This window comes from Nelumbo lutea, chromosome 2, assembly GCF_056320005.1.
Source record: "Nelumbo lutea isolate HS-2025 chromosome 2, American lotus-T2T, whole genome shotgun sequence".
NCBI classification, from domain to species: domain Eukaryota; kingdom Viridiplantae; phylum Streptophyta; class Magnoliopsida; order Proteales; family Nelumbonaceae; genus Nelumbo; species Nelumbo lutea.
Genome location: NC_142685.1, coordinates 43,945,469 through 43,962,793, shown reverse-complemented (window position 1 = coordinate 43,962,793; position 17,325 = coordinate 43,945,469). Strand labels below are relative to the sequence as shown.

General features: G+C 38.1%; 1 protein-coding gene across 1 annotated transcript in view; it reads left to right on the top strand.

Moving 5' to 3' along the window:
* The window catches only part of LOC148870245 (V-type proton ATPase subunit a1-like), a 151,744-nt gene that overhangs the window by 51,997 nt on the left and 82,422 nt on the right, over nucleotides 1-17,325 (top strand). Inside the window, exons 4-9 of the mRNA XM_088971238.1 lie at nucleotides 8,269-8,391; nucleotides 8,560-8,667; nucleotides 10,452-10,565; nucleotides 11,869-12,042; nucleotides 12,776-12,913; nucleotides 13,079-13,186. Coding sequence (XP_088827364.1) covers nucleotides 8,269-8,391; nucleotides 8,560-8,667; nucleotides 10,452-10,565; nucleotides 11,869-12,042; nucleotides 12,776-12,913; nucleotides 13,079-13,186 — 765 coding nt within the window. The remainder of the gene's footprint in view (nucleotides 1-8,268; nucleotides 8,392-8,559; nucleotides 8,668-10,451; nucleotides 10,566-11,868; nucleotides 12,043-12,775; nucleotides 12,914-13,078; nucleotides 13,187-17,325) is intronic.

Here is a 17,325-nt window from a genome sequence, read left to right as displayed (position 1 = left end):
GACTAATTTTTCCTTTTCCCTTCAAATAGGTATGCACTAGTTGTGACCACTTCATGTAGTTCTGGCCATTCAGTCTATATGTTGTCTGAATATTCTGCAAATCACCAGTGTGAGGATGAGAATTTCTTGCTCCTTCATCGGTTTGGAAGGGAGCACTTGTTGCAGTCATGTCGGACATTGTTAATGGAGGAAAAATAAGGCCAGCAGGAAAGGAGAATAAAAGAGGGAAGAACTGGCCGGAATATAAAGGAGAATAAAGGAACACTTCTGGTTACAGATCAACACTGAAGGGCAGAAGAGAAAAACACGAAAAACTGGCAATGAAGGCCGAAAAAAAATCTCAAGGTTGACAAACCAAGAGATCTGATACCATGTTTTGGAATGGTAGAATACTGATGTATTTCATTCTATTGCCAATTGACATATTTATACAGTAAGCTGCTGCAATAAATAGAAAGAAGAGAAAATAGAAAGTAGAAAAATAGAAAGAAAAGAAAATAGAAAGTACAAGAATAGAAATAGAAAGAAAACTTTCTAAGTCAATCCTTCCACAATCCTAGGAATATATACAATTCTATTTTTACACAACTACCAAATATAGATCTGCACCAGTAACCCCACATTTTCCAACAGTTGTTTAGTATTTAAACTTCCCTCATCGAGAGGATCCTTGGGAGCCTGCAACTCCATGGTTTTTGCAGAAGCAAAAGATCTCCAATTGGGTGATCCTTTTCCAGAAAAAAAGCTATACCCACTGGACTTGACAGTGAAAAATACATTTAATCCACAGAGTCTGGGACGCAAGAGTTTTGGTAGAGCATCAGCAACAGCACCTTGGAAAGCCATCCATGCCATTCTTCCTTGTTTTCTACCCTTTGTCATGTATAATTTGTGTTCTGGAAATATAGTAAGGTTTTAGGAACATGTGTGGGCGGGGGAGGCACCACTTAAGGATCAATATCTTTCCCTTTTATCCCTTTAGGTACAAAAACTTAACTGCCTCATCTTTAGTTTCTTCCGTTGGCCCAGGTCATCAGCTTAATTGGGATTTGGGTTTCAGACGAGGCCTCAGAGATTCTGAGATGGAGTTGGTGTGGTCATTGGTTCAGGTACTTCAAAAGGTTTTCGTAGAACCGTCAAAAGGGGATTCCCGAATTTGGGCCCTTTCTTCTTCTGGCTCTTTCAGTTGTGCCTCCTTTTTCAATGCCCTGGCCCATTCTTCTTTTACTCCTGCCTTTTCCTTTCCTTCTAAAGAAGTGTGGGGAAGACCGGTCCCACCTAGGGTTGGAGCTCTTTGTTGGGAAATAGCTTTGGAAAGAATTAATACTTGTGGTCATCTTCAAAAAAAGTGTCCGTTTTGGTGCTTGTCCCCACACTGGTGTACCCTTTGTAAAGCTGATAGTGAGTCTTGCTCTCATTTACTTATATCCTGCCCTTTTATTTCTTCTATTTGGGAGTGGTTTCTCTCTTTATTTGGTTGCAGGTGAACTCCCCCTTCAAGCATTCGTGGCCTCTTCACCTATCCAGTTGGTAGCCAGATTAAAAAGAGGGGAAAAATCTTGTGGAGGTGCACTAAGGCAGCAGTTTATTGGACGATTTGGGAGGAAAGGAACCAAAGGATATTTGATGAAAAATAAAGAAGCAGGGACACAATTATAGAAGTGATTTCTTTGAGGGTAGCACAATAGGTAAAAACAATGAACCTATTTGAGGATACTTCAATAGAGACCATCATGAATAATTGGCATGAGATAGCAGTCTCGGCTCCTAGTAGAGTCAATGTCCATCCGATGTGGCTCCCTCCGATGGAAGGCTTTAACAAACTCAACTTTGATGGGAGCAGTGAAGGAAATCCAGGGCCATCAGGGGTTGGTGGTGTGTTCAGAACAGAGGCATGTTCGGTTATTTTTCCAGGACCAATTGGATTTGGAGATTCTCTGAGAGCAGAAATTCAGGCCCTTTTGGAAGGGGTAAAAAGGGCTAGGGAGTTGAATATAGTTGAAAAACAGCCCACTTGATGTATGGAACTGTTTGAGATTAGATGCAAACCAGAAAATGAACAAACAAGAGAGGAAGAGAAGAGAGAGCTGGCGGCAATGAGTGTTAGAGAGTAAGAGGTTCGAACATAACCTCTCTCTAACACTCTAAACATCTTATTAATAAGTTAATCTTTGACAAATTACAGAGAGGCCCTTGAGTGAGCAGGAAAATACAAAAAACAGAATATTACAGAGTATGGGCCCAGAATAAGGCCCACAACAGAGAGAAACATAACATAACATGAAATGACAGTCTATGGGCCATTCGGCCCATCTTCTCTACACTCCCCCTCAAGCTGAGCATAGATGTTAATCATGCCCAGCTTGCCAGTGTCATGTTGAAGCCTTGCCTTGGAAATGCCCTTGGTGAGAAAATCTGACAGTTGTCCTTCAGAAGTAATGAATGGAAGACACACTTCACCGGAGGAGACTCTTTCACGAATAAAGTGTCTATCAACCTCAATATGTTTGGTTCTATCATGTTGTACCGGGTTGTGAGCAATGTTGATGGCAACCTGATTATCACAGTACAACATCATGGGTTTGTCATGATCTATCCCAAGTTCTTCCATTAAGGACCTTAGCCACAATAATTCCGAGACTCCATGTGCCATGGCTCTATATTCTTCTTCTGTGGAGGATCGAGCCACAAGTGTTTGTTTCTTACTCCTCCAAGAGACAACATTACCATCCACCAGACTGCAATACCCTGAAGTAGATCTTCTATCATCAATATTTCCAGCCCAATCAGCATCAGTATAGGCTTCAAGTTTCAGATGACCATGTTTGGCAAATAGAATTCCTTTTCCTGGAGAGCCTTTCAGATAGCACAAAATCCGTTCTGCTGTTGCCATATGGGTATCTCTAGGAGCATGCATGAACTGGCTAATGCAACTGACAGCATACGCGATATCTGGCCTAGTCATGCACAGGTACAAAAGCTTCCCAAGAAGTCTCTGAAAGACCCCTTTGTCTTCCAACAAAGTTCCATCTGAAGCTGAAAGTTTGTGACTCATATCAATAGGAGTTGCAGTTGGTCTTGCACCCAATTTTCAAGTTTCAGACAACAAATCAAGGACATATTTCCTCTGGGAAATAAGAATCCCATCCCTGGATCTGGCAACTTCTATGCCAAGGAAATATCTCAACTCCCCCAGATCCTTAATCTCAAATTCTGTACGGAGGAAAGACTTAAGGCCCAGAATGCCAGAGGCATCATCACCAGTCACTATAATGTCATCAACATACACAATGAGATACACTGCTAGAGACCCACTTTTCTTCACAAAAAGAGTATGATTTGACTGTGTCTGAACATAGCCGAATTTAACAAGTGCAGCTCTAAATCTCTCAAACCAGGCTCTAGGAGATTGTTTGAGGCCATAAAGAGATTTCTTCAGTTTACATACCTTTCCTTGCATATCTTTCCCATACATTCCTGGAGGAAGACACATGTAGACCTCCTCATGTAAGTCACCATTCAGAAATGCATTCTTTACATCTAACTGATAGAGAGGCCAATCAAAGTGAGCTGCCAGAGATAAAAGAACCCTCACAGATGTCATCTTAGCAACAGGGGCAAAAGTCTCTAGATAGTCAATCCCATATGTCTGTGTGTAGCCCTTTGCAACAAGTCTGGCCTTGTACCTCTCAATAGTCCCATCTACCCTGTATTTAATGGTAAAAACCCACTTGCATCCAACTGGATCTTTCCCTTCAGGCAAATCCACCACCTCCCAAGTACCATTTTCATGTAGAGCATCCATTTCAGCCTGCATTGCATCTCTCCATTCTGGAATCCCAAGAGCTTCTGATACAGACCTAGGAATGGGGTTAGAAGCAACTGAAGAGAGGTAGGCACAATATGAAGGGGAAAGTAGGTCATAAGAAAGGTGTTTGGAAATGCAGTGTGCAGTACACTTCCGCTTTCCTTTCCTAACAGCAATGGGGACATCAAGATCTGGGAAGGGGGATTCCAAGGGAGCTGAAGCAATACCTGTTATCTCATCTGTGATTGGGAGGGTATGAGCCTCATCTGTTGTAAGGGAAACCACTTGCTCATTCCTGGATCTCTGCCTTTGATACACTTTGGGATTATGGGTAGGACGAGGAGGTAAAGAAATAGGAGCACTAGGACAAGAGGAATGAAGTGGCTGATCCTCCTTTGATTCATTTTGTGAGGATACAGATTTGTCAAGAGACTGAACTGGGACCGGAAGGGGAAGGGCAAAAACTTGTGACAGACTCTCCCCCTGTTGACAATGTCCTTCCTGAGAGGAACCATAAAAAGGAGAAAGTTCATCAAAGGTAACATCCATAGAGACATGTCTGGTGTCAGTCTTTGGATCAAAACAACAATAACCCTTTTGTGTGGGGGAGTAACCGAGGAAGATGCATTTGTGGGCTTTTGGTTCAAACTTGTGTCTCTGCACACTTGGAATGTGAACATAACAGGTACACCCAAACACACGAAGAGGAATTGGGAAGAGATCCTTATCTGGATGAAGAAGACTGAAGGGGGATTTAAACCCTAAAACCCTGGATGGCATACGATTTATGAGATAGGTAGCAGTAAGTACAGCATCACCCCAAAATCTTGTGGGAACATGTGAGGCAAATAAAAGGCTCCTTGCAATTTCAACAATATGTCTATTTTTTCTCTCAGCAACTCCATTTTGTTCAGGGGTTCTAACACAGGAGCTTTGGTGAATAACCCCCATGTCAGAGAGATACAAGGATAAGCTCTTCTCAAAATACTCTTTTGCATTGTCAGATCTGAAAACCTTAATTTGGTACCAAATTGAGTCAAAACAAGCTCATGAAATTGCCTCACAAGTCTCGGGACTTCATCTCGGGATTTCATTAAGTATATCCAAGTGAATCTAGAAAAGTCATCAATGAACAGGATAAAGTATTTGTAGCCCCCCATAGAGGATAAGTGGTAAGGCCCCCACACATCAGAGTGTACAATATGAAAAAGAAAAGAGGATCTTTTATTGCTCACAGGGTAATTTTTTCTACAATGCTTTGACAACTGACATGACTCACAATTGAGACTGGACACACTGACTCCCTTAAACAGTTTGGGAAGCAAATGACTTAAAGCAGCTAAAGGTAAATGACCCAACCGACAATGACTCAACATAATTTGACTGACTGACTCTGAAGAAGTAGAACCAAAAGCAGCATTCTTGGGATGATCAAAGCATTGGCCAGGGGTGTCGAGCAAGTATATTCCATTCGCTTCATGGCCACTCCCAATCACCTTCCGAGACTTCAGGTCCTGAAACACACAGTGAGAAGGGAAAAATGTTACACATCAATTCAATGACTTGGTCAAGCTACTTACAGATAACAAGTTGGTATTTAACTTAGGTGCATGAAGAGTGGAAGATAAAAGTAAAGAGTCTGTAGGCTTGACAGTTCCCTTGCCAGAAATGGGGGCAAGAGAACCATCAGCTAAGGTGATTTTGTCACGACCAGGAAGCAAATCATATGACACAAACAAAGTGGAAAGGTTGGTCATGTGATCAGAAGCACCTGAGTCAATGATCCAAGGGGTCTTGGGATTACCTGAGGTAGATGCATGGTTAGCAGAAGCCCTTATACCTGAGTGAGCAAATGCAGAGGTGGCTGGATTTCCAGAAGGGTTGGATGATGAAGTTACACCTTCAAGCTGGCTGATCATCCTTCCAAACTTCTCATAATCAGCTTTCATGGCTGCCAATTGTGCACTTGCAGACTCAAACTCTGTATCCGTACTTGTGGCTGTATGTGCACTTCCTGTCTTTCTACTGTCATTCTTCTTCTGGAACCGGATAGGGACAAGACTGGGATGCAATTTCCAGCACTTGTCCTTAGTGTGTTTCGGCTTCTTGCAATATTCACACACCACCTCCTTCTTTCTTGTGCTACTGGGGGCTTCTGTAACCCCTTTGGGTTTGATTCCCATATTTGCAAAATGATCATTGATACTGACCCCTTGAACCTGCACTTGCCTCCTGCTTTCTTCACTGCTGACCAAAGCATATGCTTGAGACAATGAAACATCTTCCTTGGACAAGATGTTTTGCTTTGTAATGTCATATTCAGAATTCAGCCTTGTCAAGAACTCAAAGACCCTATTCCTTTCAACCAATTTCCTATATGTTTCAGCATCCTTAGGGGTATCCCATGTCACGGCATCTATCAAATCAATCTCTTGCCATATAGATTTTAGGGCTGAGAAGTATGCTGCAAGTGACTTCTCCCCCTGTCTTAGATTCTTCACATCACTTCTCAGTTTTTAAGCTCTGGCAACATTCAACTTCTGGGAGTTTAGTTTAACTGTAGTTACAGCTAGCATAGAATCAGTTGGGGTTCCCAAAATCTGTCCGTATTCAGCAGCATTCTTGTTTTCAAGGCTTGAGAAATCCATCATGTAAAGGCTCCAATTAGGATTTTTAATAGGTTTCTCAAGGTACTGGGGTCTTGATGAGTTTAGTTTGAGCTGAATAGGCAACAACAACTAGCTCACAGAATCAGTTCAGACTTGATAACTGCGACAGTCCAGTTCGGTGGTAGTTTTTTTCTTTACTGTTTCACCCTTTAAAGGACACCCAACATACCTCCAATCACAAGGTATTTCAGGTTCTCAACAGCCGTTGTCCCAAAGAGAAGAAAACAGGGCCATAGTCCTTAAGAGACCTTTTGTCGAACACTCAGTGTGCAGTAGTTAACAGCCTACTGTTAACTAGAAGAAACCACTTCAAGGTGTTCAGTATAGGTCCAAGAAGAGGCTGGGATGAAGATGAGACTAGTGCCACTTAGTTTTAGATCAGTTTCAGTAGCTCGGCAGTCCAATAATCAGCCGAATAGCACTTCCAAAACAACCCAGAAAAAACTGTCCAGCAACAGTGGGCCGAATGTATGTGGGCTTTGAATGCTTTAATAGTCCTCCCAAACAACAAAAAATAACTCAGCAAAGGACTGAGAAAAGACTTACAGCAAGAGAGTCTCTGGTTTGAACTATAAACCAGGCCGAACACTTGTTCTCTGAGATAACTTCAAAAGTCCTTTTCTCTGATTTCAAATCAGGCCAAACAACTTGCTCTCTGATTCTTCCTGGTCACCGAACCCTTCTCCAAGTGTATAGAAACTTGGGCACCCTCCAATGACCTCCAAGAACCAGGCGGATGACTGTAAACTTTCAGCCCTAGAACCTCCTCATGTAGTTGGCTGAACTAGAACCACATGAAGGACACGCCAAGCAATGGCCTGCTCTGATACCAAGTTGAAAAACAGCCCATTTGATGTATGGAACTGTTTGAGATTAGATGCAAACCAGAAAATGAACAAACAAGAGAGGAAGAGAAGAGAGAGCTGGCGGCAATGAGTGTTAGAGAGTAAGAGGTTCGAACATAACCTCTCTCTAACACTCTAAACATCTTATTAATAAGTTAATCTTTGACAAATTACAGAGAGGCCCTTGAGTGAGCAGGAAAATACAAAAAACAAAATATTACAGAGTATGGGCCCAGAATAAGGCCCACAACAGAGAGAAACATAACATAACATGAAATGACAGTCTATGGGCCATTCGGCCCCTCTTCTCTACAAATATAAATAGGTTGATTATCGAAAGAGATTCGCAAGTGGTAATTGGCTGGATAGAGAAGGCAAACAATGGGTTATGGGCATACATTAATGAAAGAAGGCAGTTCAAGTGGATAACCCGAGGAATGGATGTGCGTGTCCGGTGGGTTAAAAGATGTGCTAATTCATTTGCATATGCTTTGGCCAAACAGGGAGTGGGAAGAAGTCAATTGTTTTGGGCTACTGTGTAATTTTCCTGTTGGGGGGAGGGGGTTAAGAGGGTTTACCTCCCCCCACCTTTGTATTTTAAACTTTTTCTAATTAATGAAAGTTTTCTGTTACTGATAAAAAAAGAGTGCTTTAAATTAATTCAAGTAAACAACTAATTTTCCTGGAGAGAGTAATTCTAGGCACGTTAATTCATCAAACTTGTAGCTGATATGAGTGAATCTTACAATTTACGTTAGGAATATTTTATAGAGCCCGATGCTGAGTCCCACAAAATATTCTTGATGTTTGCTGATTTTTCACTATAGTTGGTATGCTGAGCTTTTCTCTTTCTCGATTTTTCACTATCTTTTTGATATGATGAATGCCATTTCGTGCAACTATGAGCCATGATCCATGGAATTCATGTTTTGGAGCTATTTTGAAGGTAAAACGATGTGGGGAGATTTCACGGAAGCTACGCTTTTTTAAAGATCAAATCAGTAAAGCTGGCATGGTATCCCCTATTCATTCTTCACCACAACCAGATGTTGACTTGGAAGAATTAGAGGTTTGTTTCTTAATTATTTACCAATAAATTAATATTATATTATTATTTAATTATTACTTTTTTTTTGCACAGATAACTTTATAGCGATGAGTTGTTCTTTCTTCCAATGAGGACTACTTCATTCAGAAACGTAATATGGATTACTAATTGCAATATTTTTTTTTCCAGATACAACTTTCTGAGCATGAGCATGAACTTATTGAAATGAATGCAAATAGCGAGAAACTGCGACAAACTTACAATGAGCTCCTGGAGTTCAAGATGGTTTTGCAAAAGGTACACATTTATTGTTTTTTGAAAGAAATCCTTTTTCTTATCTTTTGATAGAAATCATGTTCTAGTGACATCTTAATGATGGTCATTGTCATATTTACAAGTTTTAGAAACAATACCATATCTTCCAGTACTTGTTATTGATATGAGCTTTTTTTTTGCCAGTAACTTGTATATTTTACTGATTGTGACTTGTGAGAAAAGTACAATGATAATGTGCAAGATGTACATTCTCAAAATCAATAAAACAGAGAGATTGAATACAGCTAAGACAGTGATAGTCCTTGCTCATTTGAGAGTTCCCCAATCTTACACAGATCAGTTTTTTGCCCATTGGATGTTCTTCTCACATCAGAACCTGTATCTCTACTCCCTCCTTGGCTAGAGAATCTGTTATAGAGTTGGCTGATTGAGGGGTCCATAGGACTTCTGCTTGTACTCTTGTACAGAAGTGTCTTGCTTCCCTAATCTGATATTTGAGATTCCAACATCCATCCATTTCTCCCTTTAGCCAGCTGATAATTGATTTTGAGTCTTCTTCTACAATCATTCACATGAAACTATATGCACTGGCCAATTTCAGTCCTTGAAATACAGTATGCAATTCAACTTCTATGAAGTTCCAAACTCCAACTGGTACTGAGAAAGCTAATATAGCCTCCTCTATATGGTTCCTGACAAGTGACAGCACCTCCAATACCTAACTCCACGGGGTTCCCGATGTTGCACCCATCAAAATTCATTTTTATTCTGCCTAGTAGGGAAGGGATCCACATCATGGTAGGTAATAGGTCTATTACATATGTAGGATGATGCAGCCGTTATGGACCATCCTCTTAAGGATATCTCATCTGTTTAAAAGTTGAACTCTTATTTTGTTTTCACCCAATGAATAACTAATTTTTGTTAGATTTATTACTGCTTCTTTGAATTAGTGTTTTTCTTGGTAACTTCTCACATTTCATTCCTCCCAAATTGTTCATAGCATAGCTGCTCTTGTGTTTTATGGGTATGAAAATTTCTTGTTTCCTTTTCCTTCAATTCAGTTTATGGTGGTGTTGTTTTTTTTTTTTGATGATTAGCCAAACCATAGAGTTCAAATTAATTAGAAGAAAACATAAAAGAGGGAATCCAATCTTATAGCCTATGCAGGGACTTGCAAGGACTCCAGGACTACAAACAAATAAAATGCATTGGGAAATATCCTGGGAGTACAACTATGCTCTCTCCACTCCTTGGGGTCAGATAAACAAAACTTATACTGTCATCGTGTAGCTATGATGGATGGGTGGCGAGATTAGGAGGGACAAGATTAGAAATGAGATATATGATACTATGTACATTGTATATTACATTTTTTTGGGTAGGGGATAAAAGATTAGCTCAACTATCCTAATACAAGATTATTGAATTTAAGATTCTTGATCTCCTTTCCCGTCATAAATTCCTTATATAATAATTATATACTTTTATCTGTCTGCATATGGAAAAAATGAAAATGAAAAGTAGGATGGGGTCCCTGCACAATGTTATGCTAGAGATGACATGGCTATGCTAAATAATGAGAATAATCTGTCTGTTTCTCTCTCAAATATTATCCTCATCATTCACACAATATCTAAGATAGAAATATGTGCATTTTTCCTCATTCTTATGTGCACTATTAACAGTTGTCTCTTAAGTGATGAATATTATTACCCTTTATAGTTCTTTTTCATATAGACAACATTCTTATGAATTTACAATAAGTTTGTGTTCTTCTGTATTCTCATGCTTTTTGATTCCAGGCAGGTGGCTTCCTTGTTTCTGGTCAGCACCATACGGTTGCACAGGAGAGGGAATTAGATGAAAACTTATATTCAAGGGATAACTATGCGGATATACCATCATTTCTTGAACAGGTGTTCTTTCTCCTGTTGTTAGATGATATCTCTTTACCTTCATAACATAATATTCAAATTAATAATAATTTAATATTTTTACAAAATTAATAATGAAATTATGTACTAATAGTATAAACTTTAAAACAATTATTAAAAACACAAAAAATAATTATAATAGATTTAATAATATTCATATTATTAATAGTTTTATATTTTTACAAAATTCATCATGAAATTATGTACTAACAATATAAACTATGATTTTCCAGATTATTCAAATTAAATGTTATTCAAATAATATAAATTTAACATTAAAAAATAAAATATTAGTTCAATATTTCAATAACTAAATATCTTAAACAACAAAATACTAAAAAAAGATAAATAATTACATAGAAAAATGTTTACTTATTTAAATATTTCAATAACTAAATATCTTAAATTCAAATAATGAGTATTTTAAATATTTTATTTATTATTTAAATATTTAAATAACTAAGTATTTAAAATAACGAAATATTTAACATAACTATATTTTAAATAATTAAAATAACGAAATTATGCAATAAAATAAAAAAATCATTACATAATATTCAATTAATAATAATCTAATAGTTTTACAAAATTAATAATGCATTTATGTAATTATAGTATAAGCTTTAAAATATTTATTAAAAACACAAAAAAATAATCACAATAGATTTAATAATATATTCATATTATTAATAGTTTTATACTTTTACAAAATTCATCACAAAATTATGTACTAACAATATAATGATTTTTCAAATTATTCAAATTAAATGTTATTGAAATAATAGAAATTTAACATTAAAAAATAAAATATTATTTAAATATTTCAATAACTAAATATCTTAAATTAATATAATGAGTATTTTTAAATATTTTATATACTATTTAAATAGTTAAATAACAAAATATTTAACATATCTATATTTTATATAGTTAAAATAATGAAATTTTGCAATAAATTTTAAAATTTTAAAATAAAAAATATAACATAATATTAAAATTAATAATAATTTAAATTTTTACAAATTAATAATGAAATTATTTAATAATAGAATAAATTATAATTTTATAAATTAGTAAATTCAATTAATAATTAAATTTATAAAATTTAAATAATGATATTATTTAAATAACTAAATAATATTTTAAATAACAAATTTCACTTATATTCAAAGGATAACTATGCGGATATACCATCATTTCTTGAACAAGTGTTCTTTTTTCCTGTTGTTAGATGATATCTCTACCTTCTATGGTTTCATTTACTAAATGACTTCTCTTTTTATAGGAAACACGGCTTGGACCATCGAATGAAGCTGGATTGAGATTTATTAGTGGCATAATTTGCAAATCCAAAGCCCTAAGATTTGAGAGGATGATATTCCGTGCGACAAGGGGCAATATGCTTTTTAATCAAGCACCAACTGAGAAATATGCCACGGATCCTATGTCGGTTGAAATGGTTTGTTTGCTTCAGTTTTTGTAAATTTCCCGAATACCTTTTTTTATATCTAATAATTATAATAGCTTTTCAATCTCATAGAAATACCACGTCTCTGGGCACACCATTTCTTTAGGCTTGCCTTCAACTCAATCAGTGAAGGCCCAACCAAAACATTGAATTAACTCAAGCCAATTTGAGATTTATAAACAAAAATGCTACTCAGGGATATCCAGAATGTTTGCTCCTAGGACTCAGTTTCAAATATCCTTTTACATTGCCCTTGCTCTTGTGGGATATTTGGCACTTAATTAAAATCTTTAGTTGGCAGTGGATAATACCAAGCAACCTCTCCTCCTTTGATGCTTGGTCTCCATTAGTGGGTTTACCTTCTTGAAACTTTCTTCTTTTGCTATGTTAATGTGTTTGGAGGGCAAAAGTGGATCTTTGAAGGAAAAAAGTGTATAGAAGCAATGGTTATGGAAAAAGTTGAGCCCTGGTCACCCAGGTCACAATGGAGCAACCCAACCATTGCACCAAGGCCCAATCTCTCTCTCTCTCTCTCTCTCTCTCTCTATATATATATATATATATATATATATAATGGGTAAAAGGTCATGATAATTCAAAGGCATATTTGATCACCTCCTTGAAGTGAAATTACTTATTGTTTGGGTTGTATACATCCATAACCCTTCATACCATTTAACTGCCAATTGAGATTATATCAATTCCTTTGGTTCTATCTATGCAGGTTGAGAAGATAGTGTTTGTAGTTTTCTTCTCAGGCGAGCAGGCAAAAATAAAAATACTGAAAATTTGTGAAGCATTTGGCGCAAATTGTTATCCTGTTCCTGAAGATATTACCAGACAGAGGCAAGTAACTCAAGAGGTATGCGTGCTCAGAAGTTTCCATTACCTGTTCTTGTTATGCTTTATAGAATCGGATTCTGTTCACTAGAGATGTTCTCTGCATGAACTCGTTTGGTTACCATGTAAAGTTTAGTATATGCAACAGTCTTTTGGTTTTTGATGGTTAATCTGGATTTTTTTGCAGGTTTTGTCACGCTTATCTGAACTGGAAGCCACTTTGGATGCAGGTGTTCGCCACAGGAATAAAGCCCTCACTTCAATTGCTCTCCATTTAAGGAAGTGGACCATTATGGTAAGTTGTTGCAATCATACATGTGCCCTCCCCTAAAAAAACCCTGAAGAGAAGAAGAAGGGCCAATATCTGCCTATGTATTGAATTCCAATGTTTTTAAGACTGATTTGGCAACAGAACCTATTTTCCATCCAGGTGGCAGGTCAGTGGTTCAATCATTTGGGTCAAATGTTAAAAATTAAATAATAAAAATATAAAAATAGATAAAGCACATAATTCTTTTGCAGAGAAAAACTTTCTCTAAGCCTGATGAATGGATATGGACTCCCTCTCCTTTTAGATCCTTTTCCTGTGCTTTTTTCATGGCTCTAACCCAACCCTCCTTTAACTCTTTGCAACCTTTTCCTGTCAAGGAGGTATGGTATAAGCCTATCCCTCCCAGGGTTGGAGTTTTTTGTTGGGAAGTTGCCCATGAAAGAATAAATACTTGTGATTGGCTCCAAAGAAAGAGACAAAAGTGGTGCTTATCCCCCCATTGGTGTCTCCTATTAAAAACCAATGGTTAGACTTGCTATCACTTACTAATTTCTTGTTCCTTTGTTGTTTCTATTTGGGAATTTTTTATTCCGTTATTTGGGTGTAGGTGGACTCCTCTGATTGATGTCTCAAGTCTCTTTGCTCCAACAACATTTGCTTAGCAAGTGGTGATAAATACTGCCTTGCTTAGCAAGTGGTGCTGGAGATTTGCTGCTGAAAGAACATCTTGGTGGAGGAACTTAATTGCCTCCTAGTACGGGGTGTATTGGGGTAACTGGAAATCTGAAGACCCTCTCTCTAGTTGGGGCTGTTCAGTATGGAAAGGTATCTTTAAAAGTCAACCTGTTTTCCTGGAAGGTGTGGAATTCAAAGTGGGCAGAGGCGATAGGGTTAAATTTTGGAGGGACTTCTGGTGTTTGAATAGCCCCTTGGCTGAAGTTTTTCCTCAGCTCTTTCAGTGTGCTGCAGAACAAGAAGTTTCAGTGGCTGATTCCTATATTTTATCCAACAGCTCAGTGAGCTGGTGTCCATGGTTTAGGAGAGATCTGTTTGATAGGTAGCTAAATGAGGTAATGAATCTGCTGAATCTATTATAGGGCCAAAATATTGATATGCTTAGCGAGGACAAGTGGATATGGAAATGGAGTAAGGATGCGAACTTTTCAGTCAAGTCCTTGTCTTCTAAACTTAGTGGGCCTGTTATCTTTCCCTGTAAGCAAATCTGGAATGCAGTTTCTCACTCTAAATCCAATTTTCTGGTTTGGACTATGGTGCTTAATAAGTGCCTATCAAAAGTCAGCTTGGAAAGGAAGGGTCTGCAGCTCTCAAACCTTGCTTGTAGGCTGTGTGGACTGATGCCAGAATGTACAGATCATCTAAGTATCCACTGCTCAATATCTTCTATAGTATGGAAGCATTTTTTAAAGTCTTCTGTAGTTTGTTGGGTGATGCCGAGATCAGTCAAAGACCTCCTATTTAGCTGGAATCTGGCAGGACTGAAGACAAAAGGAAGACTTGTCTGGAAAAAAATTCCTGCAGCAATTCTTTGGTCTTTGTGGTCAGAAAGAAACAATAGAGTTTTCTCAAACAAGTCAAAAAATCCATATGAGCTAGTACAGCAGTTGGTCATCAAGCTGATCTCCTGGGTGTTGGTTAATGCTGAGTTTAAGCACCTGAATGTAGCTGAGTTGTTTAGTTCTCAGTCCAGTTGGAGTCTGTAATTTCAGTTGTTTTCTGGGCTTCTTTTGTCTAGGGAACTGTTGTAATTTGTTGTTTCTTTGAAATAAAAGGGTAGGTAGCAATGGGGGGAAATTATGTGGACATGTAAAAGGGTAGCAATAAGCTGGACAATTTGTAAAAAAAGGAACTCAAGGATTTTTTTTTTTTGGGAAAAGGACCAAGGAAGCTATAATTGAAACTATTATGTTTAGAATGGCCCATTGGTTGAAATCTCTAGAAACCTTCTCACATGTTTCATTGGACGATATACTCTGGAAATGGAAGCAAGTAGTGGATTCAACCATCAATAGGACTATAATCACACCTTCATGGTCTCCACTAGAAAAGGGATATGTTAAACTAAACTTTTTTTTTTTGATAATTATTTGTTAAACTAAACTTCGATGGGAGTAGTTTGGGGAACCCAGTAATTTCAGGAATGGGAGGAGTGCTCAGGGATGAGGAGAGTAAGAAAATTGCCTTACATTCAGGCCTAGCTGGTGAGGGAGATTCCCTAAGGGCTGCAATCATGGCATTGACGGAAGGGCTGCAAAGGGCGAGTAATTTGAATTTTATGAAGCTAATTGTCGAAGGTGACTCCAAATTGACAGCAGCATGGCAACAAAGTAAGGAGGCAAAAATGTGGAAATACAACAGTGAGAAGAATAAGTTCATGTAGAGAAGATGGGCCGAGTGGCCCATAGGCTGTTGCTTTATGTTCTTTGTAATGGGCCTTATTCTGGGCCCATACTCTTCTATGCTTTTTTTTTTTGTAATTTCTTGTCCAACCAAGGACTTCTCTTGTAATTACTCAAAGATTAACTTTATAAAAGTGTATTAGAGTGTTAGAGGGAGGTTTAGTTCGAACCTCTCATACTCTAACCCTCCTTGCCGCAACTCTCTCTCTCTCTCATTCTCTAATCTTCTCTTGTTGTTTTTCTGGTTTTCTTGCACAGTCCCATACTTCTAGGGCTGTTTTTCAACTTGGTATCAGAGCAGGCCTGAGCTTGGCGTGGCTCTTATGTGGTTATAGTCCAGCCGACTGCATGTGGGTGTTCTAGGGCTAGAAGTTTAGACTCATTTGCCTGACTCTTGGAGGTCATTGGAGGGTGCCCAAGACTCTATTCGCTTGGAGAATAGTTCGGTGACCAGGAAGAATCAGAGGGATAGGTTGTTCGGCCTGATTTGAAGCTCAAATCAGAGATTCATACAACTGTAAGTTGCTTCAGTTATTGCTGGGTTATTTTTGTTTTATTTTTTCTGATTTGGGGAGCTGTTAAAGTACTCAAAACCCCTCTATATCTGCTCTACTGTTCGGCTGTTGCTGGACTGATTGAACTAAGAGATTTCTGGGTTATTTTCTTATTTTGTTGGACTGCCAAGTGGCCGAAACTTGTTTAGACTCAGTGGTACGAGTCTCTACTACATTTCAGCTACTTCTTGGACCTATACGGAGTGTTCTTGAAGTGATTCCTGCTAGTTAACAGTGGAGTGTTGACTGCTGCATACATAGTGTTTGTAAAAAGGCCTCTTAAGTACTGTGGACTGTATTTTTGCTCTCTTTGGGAAATTATTGTTGGGAACCAAGAATACATAGTGTTTGGAGGTCTGTTGATTGTTTCTTGAAGGCTGAATCAGGCCTTCTTCTTCTTGAAAGTGCTGCCACCGAACTTGGCTCTCACGGCCGTCAGGTCTGAACTGAGTTTGTGAGTGACTGTGTTTGTTGCTGATTCAACTCAATCTGAGTTCTTCAAAATCAGTACACTAGTGGAGGCTTGCCGAAACCCTAATTGAAGTTTTTACATAATGGACTTCTCAGATACTGAGAGCAAGAGTACTGTTGAATATGGACATACTTTGGGAACCACAACTGATTCTTTGTTGGTTGTAACCACAGTTAAACTGGATGGAACCAACTATTTGGTCTAGTCATATTCCGTAAAATTCATATTTGTAGTAGAGGAAAGGGGGGGTTTATCTCTGGGAGCAAGAAAGCTCCCCCAAAGGATGATCCCTCTTATGAGAAATGGGTGCAAGAGAATTACACCGTGATTGGGTGGCTCGCGAATTCAATGCAGCCATAGATTAGTCAACATTATCTCTGGATGAACTCGACTAAGGAAATCTGGGATAGTGTTGCAGAAACCTACTCCCAGAAACTGAATGTAGCCAGAGCCTATAAACTAAGGAGTGATGTGAAGAATCTAAGACAGGGGGAGAAATCCCTTGCGGAATATTTCTCAACCTTGAAATCTCTATGGCAAGAAATTGATTTGACAGAGGTTGTAACATGGGATACTCCCAATGATGCAGAAACCTACGGGAAATTAGTTGAAAGGAACATGGTTTTTGAGTTCCTAACTGGGCTAAACTCTGAATATGACATCACAAAACAAAATATTCTGTCCAAGGAAAGTGTCTCACTATCTCAAGCATATGCTTTA